Here is a 12,071-nt window from a genome sequence, read left to right as displayed (position 1 = left end):
GTGAGTAATGCTGCAGTGGACATGGGTATTCTCTGATATCTTGTTTCTCATTCTTTTGGAAATATACCCATAAGTGGGATTGCTGCATCAAATGGTAGTTTCATTTTTAATTTTTGAAGAACCTCCATATACTCAGCCCTCTGTATCTGTGGATTCTGCATCCTTGGATTAAACCAACTGCAGATAAAAAAATAATTAAAACCCAATACAAAATAAAAATATAACAATAAAAATAATTCAAAATTAAATTATGGTATAACAACTATTTACATAGCATTTACATTGTATTTGATGTTATAAATGATCTAGAGATGATTTTAAGATATACAGGATAGAGTGGGTAGGTTATATGCAAATACTATGACGGTTTATATAAACGACTTGAACATTTGTAGATTTTGGTATTTAAGGGGCGTACAGAAACTGATTCCTTATGGATACCCAGGGATGACTGTACTGTTTTCATAGTGTCTGCACCGTTTTACAATCTCACCAGCAGTGCACGAGGATTCAGTTCTTTATATGTTCACCAACATTTGTCATTCCTTTCTTCTTGCTTTTCTTTTTTTTTTTTGATAGTGGCCATTCTAAAGGATATGAGATGATACCTCATTGTAGTTTCGAGTTTTATTTTCCTGATGATTAGTGATGTTGAGCATTATCTCATATGCTTGGCCATTTGTGTATCTTCTTTGGAAAAATGCCTATTCAAGTCTTTTGCCCATTTAAAAAATTGAGTTATTTGTTTGGATATTGAATTGCGGGAGTTCTCTATGTGTTCTATATATTAACTCTTTATCTCATATATGGTTTGCAGACCTTTTCTCTCATTCTTTCAGTTGTCTTTTTACTCTGTTAGAAGTTTTAGTTTGTCTATTTTTGCTTTTGTTGTTTGTGCTTTTGTTGTCATATCCAAGAAATCGTTGCCTATTTCAATGTCATAAAACTTTTCCCCCTATGTTTTCTTTTAAGAGTTTTACTTTCAGGTCTTATGTTTAGGTATTTAATCCATTATGAGTTACTTTTTGTATATAGTGTAAGATAAAGGTCCATTTTCATTCTTTTGCATGTGGATACCCAGTTTTCCCAACACCATCTATTGAAGAGACTGTCCTCTCTTTACTGAGTGATTTTGACATCCTTGTCAAAGATCATTTGACCATATACACGAGGTTTATTTCTGGGCTCTCTGTTTTGTTCCATTGGTCTATGTGTCTGTTTTTATGCCAGTACTAGGCTATTTTGATTACTGTAGCTTTGTAATATATTTTAAAATCAGAAAGTGTGAGGCCTCTAGTGTTGTACTTCTTTCTCAAGATTGTCTGGGCTATTTGAAATCCTTTGAGATTCCATATGAATTTTAGGATTGTTTTTTCTATTTCTGCAAAAAATACCATTGGGAGTTTAATAGGGATTGCATTGAATCTGTAGATTGCTTTGGGTAGTATAGACATTTTAATAATATTATTAAGTCTTCTAATCCATGAACACAGAATGTCTTTCCATTTATTTATGTCTTTTAAATTTTCTTTCAGCAATGTTTTGTAGTTTTCAGTATAAAGGTATTTTGCCTCCTTTTGAAAATTTATTCCAAAGTATTTTATTCTTTTTCAATGCTATTGTAAATGGGATTATTTTCTTAATTTTCTTTTTGGGTTGTTCATTATTAGTGTATAGAAATGCAACTGATGTTTGTGTGCTGATTTTCTATCCTGCAAAATGGTTCTCATGGTTTTCTGGTGTGTGTGTGAGTGTGTGTGTGTGTGTGTGTGTCATCTTTAGGGTTTCCCACATATAAGATCCTGTTACCTGTGAACAGAGATAATTTTACTTCTTCTTTTCCAATTTTGATGCATTTATTTGTTTTCCTTACCTAATTGCTGTGGCTAGGACTTAGTTCTACATTGAATAAAAGTGTCAAGAGTGGGTATCCTTGACTTGTTCATGGTCTTAGAGGGAAAATTCTCAATTTTTTTTACCGTTGAATATGATATTGGCTGGGCTTTTCATTTATGGTCTTTAATATCTTGAGGTAATTTCTTTCTATTCCTAGTTTTTTGAGAGTTTTTATCATGAAATGGTGTTGAATATTTTCAAATGCTTTTCCTGCATCAATTGAAATGACCATGTGATTTTTGTCCTTTGTTCTGTCAATTTGGTATACAGTAATACATTAATTAGTTTCTGTATGTCAAACCATCCTTGCATCGCAAGCATAAATAATCCCACTTGCTCATGATGAGTGATCCTTTTAATGTGCTGCTGACTTCAGTTTGGTAGGTTTTGTTTTTTTTTTCTTATTTTGAGACAGAGTCTTGCTCTGTCACGTAGGCTGGAGTGCAGTGGTGCAATCTCGGCTCACTGCAACCTCTGCCTCCCGGGTTCAAGTTATTCTCCTGTCTTAGTCTCCTGAGTAGCTGGGATTACAGGCACACGCTGCCATGCCCTGGCTAACTATTTGTATTTTAGTAGAGATGGGATTTCACCGTGTTGCCCAGGCTGGTCTTGAACTCCTGAGCTCAGGCAATCTGCCCGCCTCAGCCTCCTGAAGTGCTGGGATTACAGGCCTGAGCCACCACTCCTGGCCCAGTTTGGTAGTTTTTGTTGAGGATTTTTGCCTTAATATTCATTAGGGATATTGCTCATACTGCTCTGTAGTTTCTTTTTCTAGAAGTATCTTTGACTTTAGTATTAGGGTAATGCTGGCCTCATAAAATGAGTTTGGAAATATTCTCACCTCTTCAAATTTTTGGAAGAAGTTAAGAAGGATTGGCATTCTTTAAATGTTTAGTTGGGTTTTCCAGTGAAGGCATCTGGTCCTGGACTTTTCTTTTTTGGGAGGTTTTTGATTACTGATTTAATTTTCTTACTAGTTCTAGATCTGTTCAGATTTTCTATTTCTTAATGATTTAGTCTTGGTAGGTTATATGTTTCTAAGAATTTATTTCTTATAAGTTATCAAATTTATTGGCATATAATTGTTCATAATAGTCTTTTACAATCCTGTTTATTATATCATTTTTGAAAGTTAATTTTTAAGTAATTTTAGTTATTTAATAGTAATACATGAATTGTAGAAAAATATTGGTAGTTGCACCCCAATGCAGGAGTGTTTCTGTCACTTTTATATCTAACACTAATTTCTATTTATATTACATATTTTATTTAGTTGTAATTTTTATACTTCTACCCTATGACTTTCTCTGCCTATCAAGGATGTTTGTGATTTTGTTTTTTGTCAAATGGAATGGATTATAACTTCATAGTTAGGCTGGGTGCAGTGGCTCCCACTTATAATCCCAGCACTCTGGGAGGCTGAGGTGGGTGGATCGCTTGAGGCCAGGAGTTTGAGACCACCCTGAGCAAAATAGGAAGACCCCATCTCTACAAAAACATAAAAATTTAGCTGGGTATGATGGTGTGCACCTGTAGTCCCAGCTACTTGGGAGGCTGAGGTGGTGGAAGGATCACCTGAGCCTGGGGAAGTCAAGGCTGTAGTGAGCTGTAATCATGCCACTGTACTGCAGCCGGGCAACAGAGTGAGACTCTGTCTCAAAAAAAAAAAAAAAAAAATTCATAATTAGAAAACTCACAAGATTTTAAAAGAATTATACCAACTTGTATGGTAAGACACAGAAATAGCACAAAATGATGTATGTACTTTATACCTCCAAATTTTTAGGGGCAGGAAAAGGCTGAGAAATCTACTCAGCTGCAATCACAGGCTCCTTTTTTTGTTTTTTGTTTTGTTTTGCTTTAAAAAAAAGACGAGTTGGAGGGCAGACCAAGGCCTAGACTTTGTAACCAAGAGTCTCAAGTTCAGGGAACAGGACTGAGCCCTAGTCAAGGAACTGGCAACATATGCCTGAACAAACCTCAGAGTTGTTATAGACCAGTGACTATCGTGTGCCTCCATTTTTCCCTGCTTCAACTAGGAGTGTATATAGTGGTTATACTATGCCTGTCCCATCATTGTCTTTTGGTCTTTTGTGTATGTATTGGGGAAAATGATCTGTCTCTCTTTTTTTTTTTTTTTTGGAGACAGAGTTTCTCTCTGTCACCTAGGCTGGAGTGCAGCAGCGCAATCTTGGCTCACTGCAGGCTCCGCCTCCTGGGTTCACTCCATTCTCCTGCCTCGGCCTCCTGAGTAGCTGGGACTACAGGCACCTGCTACCACGCCTGGCTAATTTTTTTATATTTTCAGTAGAAACGGGGTTTCACCATGTTAGCCAGGATGGTCTCAATCTCCTGAACCCATAATCTATCTGCCCACCTTGGCCTCCCAAAGTGCTGGGATTACAGTCATGAGCCACCATGCCCAGCTGATCTGTCTCTTTAGTTCACAGGTCTTCAGATTGAGAGGAATAGTTTTCAAGGAGCTGTATGCAAAGGACTTACCTGCACCTGGAACTAAATGTATTACATTTTGCACAGATCTCAATCAAAGCTTGATGGGATGAGGCTTTAGGAGTCTCGGAGAGAGGTGTGTATTTTATACACAGAAGGGATATGAGTTGTTTTAGCCAGGGGGCAGACTACGGCCGCAGTAATCCCTCCCACATACAAAATAGGTTCACTCCTTTCTCCAAGACTCATGAAGTCCAACAGTACCTCCCATCCCATAAGCTTCCCTTATCATGTCACCTTATCCCTGTGCCTGTGGAATGGTGGAGTCTGTGACTCCTCTGCCTGAACCTGGTTGGGCTTTTGTAACTGCCTTGACCAACAGAATGAGGCTAAGGTGATGATATATGACTTCATATATCATTAATGGCTATATTTCACAAATGTCATGTGCTTCTGCCTTGCTCTCTTTATTTGCTCATTCTTGAAAACCCCCATCTTATTGTTAGACTAAGTAGCCTTAGGAGAAGCCCACGAAGAGGAGAATCAAGGCCCTTAGACCACAGCCCTGGCTGAGCTCCTGATAGTCAGCAACAGCTTGTTAGCCATGTGTATGAGCCATCTGTAAAGTAGAATCTTCAGCCTCCAGTTGATACAGCCTACTGATGCCACATGAAGCAGAGATGAGCTTACACATATTTGAGCAAAAGAAATGATTCTTGACATTTTAAGGTACCAGGTTTTAGGGTACTTTGCTACACAGTGATAGTTGCTCAAAGCACACCCCTCAAGTGATCTCATTTGTTTCTGTGGCATTAACTACACGGATTCTCAAATCTGAATTTTCAGGTGACATATTTATTTGGAGCTCCCACCCATATATCTAACTGTTAATTAGATGTATCCCTCCTTAAGCACAATACATGTGACATTAAGGTATTGTCCTTCACCACCACTGGTTCTTTATTATTTTGGTTATCTTACTTTCCATTCATTGATGGCAGACATCTGGGAAAACATTCTTAATTCCTACATCTTCCTGCATGTAATTTTACATCTGAAATCTCATTTGAAAGCTGACAGAGTGATATTTTAAAATATCATGAGTTCATGCAATTCGTAAATGGCTTCACTTTACTTACACAATAAAGCCCCATTTTCTTGGCAGGATATTTGTGGCTTTCAATGATCTGGCCCCTTGCCAGATTTCTAGCCTTGCTGACTATTCCTCCTTTTTGCTTTATAATACTGAATTACTAATAGTGCTCCGAATACACAAGGAAAAACAAACAGTCATTTTTACTCCTTCAGGGTATTCCCCTCATCTAGGTTTTTGGCAGAAATTAGTTGCTTGTGGTTGTAAGACCCAGGTTCCTGTTTTCTTGCTGGCTGTTGGACAGGGGTTGTTCTCATTTCCTACAGGCTAATCTCAAGCCCTTGCCACATGGCCCTCTCACAACATTGCAGCTTGCTCCTTCAAAGCCAGTGGGAGAATCTTACTTGAGTGTGCTACAGCAGACTCCTGTGTAATATCACCTAACCAAAGGAATGGCTATCCCACTGGTCCTATTGACACTCAGGGGAGGGGATTATACAAGATTTGTTCACTAGAGGGTAGGAATCTTGGGGGCTGTCTTAGCATTTTGTCTACCTATGGTAGACAAAGTTCAGGGAACAGGACTACCTATGGTAGACAAAATAACTTAAGAGTACTTAATAACTCAAGTTATTGAGTACTCTCTCTATATATATATATTATATATCTATAGATATATCTATCTATCTACATATCTATACTTACCTATGGTAGACAGACTTCTAAGATAGCTCCCAAGATTCCTATGCCCTGGTGATAGGAATCACTTTGAGAGGCCAAGGTGGGTGGATTGACTGAGTCCAGGAGTTCAAGACCAGCCCGGGCAACATGGCGAAACCCCATCTCTACAAAATATATAAAAATTAGCTGGATGTGGTGATACATGCCTATAGTCCCAACTACTTGGTGGAGGCTGAAGTGGGAGGATTACCTGAACTTGGGAGACAGAGGTTCAATGAGCTGAGACCCTGTCACTATACTCCAGCCTGGGTGAGAGAACGAGACTCTATCTAAAAAAAAAAAAAAAAAAAAGTTCAATTATTAGAAAGTAGAAAGTTTGGGAGAACTTCCTTTGTGTCTGCTTTTATCCACTCTGTTGGTTATTCAGTGGGCTCTTTCAATCTGACAACTCATGTCCTTCAGTTGTGGGAAAATTTTGTGTTTATTTTAGTAATGATTTCTTTTATTTTCTCCCTTCTCTTTTTCTGTGACTTGCGTTATTTAGATGTTAGACCTCTTGAACTAGTCCTTCAATTTTATTACCTTTTTTCCTCTATCTTCCATCTATTTCTGTTGTACTTTCTGGGAGATTTATTTAACTTTATTTTTCAATTCTTTATGGATCCAGTTTCTTCCTATCTCCTTGAGGTTGTCTATGGTGGTTTCTGAACCTTTCTTCTTCCCATATAGTCTGTATTTTCTCTATGTTATTTATTTTTCTATGTGTTCTAGTCTCTGTCTTTCATGTTGGAGGCTTTCCTCAGGTGTTTGTTAATCCTTGGATGTCTAATCACAATTTAGAATTTGAAACTAAAAGCTGATTGGAAATTCTAACATTGGTGGCACTTGGTGACTTTTAAATATGTATGTATACATATGTAACAGTGATATATTCACATCTTATTTCTTCATTAATCTTCTTTTTAAATTTTTATTTAATTTTTTCTTTAAAAAAAATAGAGACAGGGTCATGCTTTGTAGCCCAGGCTGGTCTTGAACTCCTGAGCTCAAGTGGTCTTCCATCTTGGCCTCCCAACTGCTGGGATTACAGGCATGGGCCATTGTGCCTGACCTTTTCATTAATCTTCTTAGTTTCTTACTATCACAATGGAATGATGAGAAAACAGAACAAAAACATCAGTCTTTGCAAGTCTCTGACAAAGAGCAGAGACTTCAAGGCAGTTGGGGTTGGGGGAGACTTGAGAGATGTGGCCAAAATAGTACTGACTCTCTTTGGCTGACTGGGCTGAGGAGGGTTGGGAAGGTGAAATGGTGAGAAGGTGACACCATTGTAAGCTGTGTTTGACATTTCTGCCCCATGATTGATATGTGTCTGATCTTCACAGACCATCCCATGGGATTTCCCAGTGCCTTCTGGCCACCTGGACACACGACACCCCACCTCCCTGCCTAGTTCAAATGTCCTGGGAATGCCAAGCAGTGCTAAGATGGACCCTGAAGCCAGCTGTGCTGGGTGGCAGCAAGAGAAGAGAGTGGAGGAGGGGCAAAGGCAGGCAACACTGTTCCGGATTCTCACACATTCTTTGTGTGAGAATTCAAGGAGTGTGGTTGAGTCTTGTCTGGGAGACATCTGTGGTGGAAGGTAGAGAAGGTGCAGGTAGCAGTGGCAGAAGTCCACGTCTCTTAGGCAGTAAGCAGACTGAAATGGTGAGCAAGGCCGAGCCTAGAGCTCCATAGAGTAATTGGGCCTGGCCTGCTTTTTGGCGAATCCCAATGTCAGTATCTTTAGGCTTTTGGGGGTTACTCAGTCCCCAAAAAAGGATACAAATTCCAATAGAGGACAAAGGCCTAGCTGCTAGCATTCTGGGAACTAAGTGGAAAGAGAGCTGGGATGAGGCGAACGTCTCAACATTTGGTTACTTAATCTCCCTGATTTCAGCGTGGTGTCCACACTGTCAGCTGTTCCTAGATTTCTGCTGGTGTGGGGAAGTGACAGTTGTTTAAGCTCATAGAGTTGGGGAGGGGAATCTAGGGATCTAACTACCTCTCAAAAGCTTTGACACATTCCTACTTATTTTAGAGCCTTCCTACCACTTCCCTTCCAATATTTCCTTCCCAGGTCCAGATATGCCTGACACCGACAGTTCCTGAGCAATTTTAGGATCCTGTAGTTAAAACGCAGTTTTCCCTCTAATGACTTAGGGTTTTGCCTTGTAGGATCTCCTAAGTGAGTTATTATTCTGACTTCTAAAACTGTGCTACCATTTCTTCTCTTCCCTTCTTCACATATGTGTGTTTATCTCTTTTAAAAATCCCACTGCTGTAGTTTTCCTGGGAGTTCTGGAGGGAGTGAAATTAGATGTGTGTATTTAATTTGCTGCTTTAACTCAGATGTTCCTCATTGTTTTGTAATATGTCATTATATGTTAAATTCTTATATGAAAAAGTTTATTCCTTAGTTATCTGTTCTGTTTCACTTGAAATATTTATCAAGTAGTCCCACACTGTTTTATTTATTGTTTTTGTTTGTTTATAATGTGTTTATTCTTTATGATTATAATTTTTGGTTTAACTTCTTATAAAATCTATTAGTTTTATAATGCCTAAACTTATAGAGGTCCAGACATGATGGCTTATGCCTGTAATCCCATCACTTTGGAAGGCCAAGGCGGGAGGATCACTTGAGCCCAGGAGTTCAAGACCAGCCTGGGCAACATAGGGAGACCTTGTCTCTACAAAAAATTTAAAAAAAAAACAAAAAATTAGGCACGGTGGTGTGCATCTGTGGTCCCAGCTACTCGGGAGGCTGAAGTGGGAGGATTGTTTGAGCCCAGAAGGCTAAGGGTACAATGAGCTGTGATTGTGCCGTTGCACTCCAGCCTGATGAGAGAGCAAGATTCTGTCTCAAAAAACAAACAAACAAAGCTACATAGGTACATTGGGAGCATTAAATTTAGGAAATTAAGAGATCATTTCTGTTATTGTTGGATTATTTTACAGACTTTTTTAACTTGTGACTTTATTAATAAGAATTGGGAGAATTTGAATCCAAATGTTGGAATATTATTATCACTTTTTTTTTTTTTTTTTTTTTAATGAAGACTGAAGTTGCTGAAGATCCTCAACAAGTTTCAACTGTTCATCTCCAGCTAGGCTTACCACTGGTTTTTATTGTTAGCCAACAGGCTACTTATGAAGCTGATAGAAGAACTGCAGAATGGGTTGCTTGGCGTCTTCTGGGAAAAGCAGGAGTTCTGCTCTTGTTAAGGTATCTTAAACATCAAATATTTATTATATTTAGCAAAACACTAATAGTTTCCATGTTTTAAAATTTGATAATTTAATCACTTATAAGTAAACTCAAATCTTTAATAGATTCCAATATAGTTAGAACTAGTTTCTGTGCTAAAATCTGTACATTCATTTATGGTTGATTAAAACTTAGAACTTAAAACCTTGTTAAATGAAGATGGAGATTAAGATGGAGACTAGAAGATCTGGTCTATATTTATGTGTAAAATTTTTCAGTCACTAAATTGTAATATTTTTTCATAATTTTTAGTATAAGAATATAGTTCTGTTTTCTATTGACGTCCTGGGTGACTATTAGTCTTCACATTAACAACATAAAACATTTATTTCCATTTTGAAAAAGGGACTCTTTGGAAGTGAACATTCCTCAGCATGCTAATGTGGTCTTCAAAAGAGCAGAAAAGGTTAGTTGTTTTATGTATTGTTCTACAATATCTGTTTATTTAAAGAAAGCTAATATATGGTCTTAAAGTAATATATTTTATTATAGAAAAATCTGTAAATTATAATTACTCGTATTCAAAGAAAATTGCTGTTAACATTTTGATGCTTTTATCATGTGTCAATCTGGTTTTTATTCTATGTTCACATATTTATATGTATTTTTTTAATAAAACAAAATCAGGATTATGCTAGATATCCTGCGTTTTGTTTAAAATAATATTGGGCTGGGCATGGTGGCTCATGCCTGTAATCTAGCACTTTGGGAGGCTGAGGCAGGTGGATCACTTGAGCCCAGGAGTGCAAGACTAGCTTAGGCAACATCGGGAGACCCCATCTCTACAAAAAATAGGCTGGGTATGGTGGTGCATGCCTATAGTCCCAGTTACTCAGGAGGCTGAGGTGGGAGAATCACTTGAGCCCCAGAGGTTGAAGCTGCAGTGAGCCGTGATTGTGCCACTGCACGTCCACCCTGGGTGATAGAGACCCTGTCTCAAAAAAATAAACAAGATAAAACAGAATTCAAACCATAGCAGTGATGAAAGACAGAATAGTGATTACTTTTGGGGGATGTTAATGACAGGAAGAGCAAGAAGATGGCCACTGGGTGTGCTGATGATGTTCTGTATCTTAATCTGTGTGGTGGTGATACAAATATGTCCACTTTGTAAAAATCCCTCAAACTCCATACTTAAAATTTTTGTTCTTTTCTGTGTTAATGTTATACTTTAATTAAAAGGCTTACTACAAAAATTTCTGTGAATCTTTGGAACAAATTAAGTTTAATTTTGATTCCTCTACTTTTTAAGTTTATTATATTTCTGTAGAAATCAAAATTGCTTGTTTTGAATATAATGTTAAAAAATGAAGATATGTGATAGCAAAGAACAAACATACTTAGAGCTCATACCTTTATTCCAATATAGAGTTACAGTCAAGGATACTTTGCTAAAATAATCTGTTGGCTTAAAATTTCATATTTTAAAAGCGTAACAGTTGGGCGATAGTAAAATAAATCTTAAGTAATATTTTTAATATTAAGTAATATTGATCTCAGTAGAATTTGGTATTCTTAAAATAACTGGGAGCACATAGTAATTTAATGTTTATAGCTAAACAGGAAATTGAACTTATTAGTGGAATTAATTTAGATGAATATTGTTTTGAATATTTCCATGGAATGTTAGAATAATCAATTTTGATTTGCTCTATTTGCAATAAAATTATATATATTTCCATTTTATAAAGAGGTAGAAGTTGCTGTTATATGTGAAATGTTTTACGGACTTCAATATAATGTGGTTGTGACAAGAAGAAAGTGAGGCTTTCAGCACCTTTTTTGTCATCTTTTTCAGTGTACCCATTGTCTTTATAGAAGGTATGCTGTAGATGCTTTTCTTTTCATAGTAATTTTGGAGTTACATTTCCTTTTACGTTTTGCTAAGTTTTAGAATTGAAGTTCAAAGGCTTAGTTTTATTTTAGTGTCAAACAAGTAAAACTTGTTTTTTTTTCAGAGTCTTGCCCTGTCACCCAGGCTGGAGTGCAGTGGCACAATCCCGCCTCACTGCAACCTTTGCCTCCTGGGTTCAGACGATTTTCCTGTTTCAGCCTCCCGAGTAGCTGGGATTACAGGCATGTGCCACCACGCCTGGCTAATTTTTGTATTTTTAGGCTGGTCTCGAACTCCTGACCTCAGGTGATCCACCCACCTTGACCTCCCAAAGTGCTGGGATTACAGGTGTGAGCCACCACACCTGGTCCAAGTAAAACATTTTTATGTCAAAATAGTTTGCTATATTCATTTTTAAAAAATTAATGTATTTCTAGGGAGTTCCAGTGGAATTTTTGGTATTACATGATGTTGATTTAATAATATCTCATGTGGAACATAGTATGCACATTGAGGAAATACAAGAAGATGAAGACGATGACATGGAAGGTCCAGATATAGGTAATGTGTTATGATTCTCATCCCTTCCCCATCCTGCCTAGCACCCATAAAGTCAGTGAAATTTCCAGTGAATTAACTTTCTCAAAGAATGTATTCAGATTCAAGACTCTGTAAAGAAACCTGGTGGAATTTATTTTGAATCACTTTTTTTTGTTTTGTTTTGTTTTGTTTTGTTTTTGAGACGGAGTCTCGCTGTGTCGCCCAGGCTGGAGTGCAGTGGCGCAATCTCGGCTCACTGCAAGCTC

The 12,071-nt window shown here is 37.6% G+C and overlaps 1 protein-coding gene across 1 annotated transcript in view; it reads left to right on the top strand.

The window, feature by feature from the left end:
* Positions 1 to 12,071, top strand: part of TXNDC16 (thioredoxin domain containing 16) — a 123,391-nt gene that overhangs the window by 42,445 nt on the left and 68,875 nt on the right. Inside the window, exons 10-12 of the mRNA XM_011961803.1 lie at positions 9,223 to 9,389; positions 9,777 to 9,837; positions 11,703 to 11,826. Of these exons, the coding sequence (XP_011817193.1) occupies positions 9,223 to 9,389; positions 9,777 to 9,837; positions 11,703 to 11,826 (352 nt within the window). The remainder of the gene's footprint in view (positions 1 to 9,222; positions 9,390 to 9,776; positions 9,838 to 11,702; positions 11,827 to 12,071) is intronic.

This window comes from Colobus angolensis, unplaced genomic scaffold (assembly GCF_000951035.1).
Source record: "Colobus angolensis palliatus isolate OR3802 unplaced genomic scaffold, Cang.pa_1.0 Scaffold57, whole genome shotgun sequence".
Classification (NCBI taxonomy): Eukaryota; Metazoa; Chordata; class Mammalia; order Primates; family Cercopithecidae; genus Colobus; species Colobus angolensis.
The sequence above is the reverse complement of the archived record's forward strand: the minus strand, read 5'-3'. Positions and strand labels throughout refer to the sequence as shown.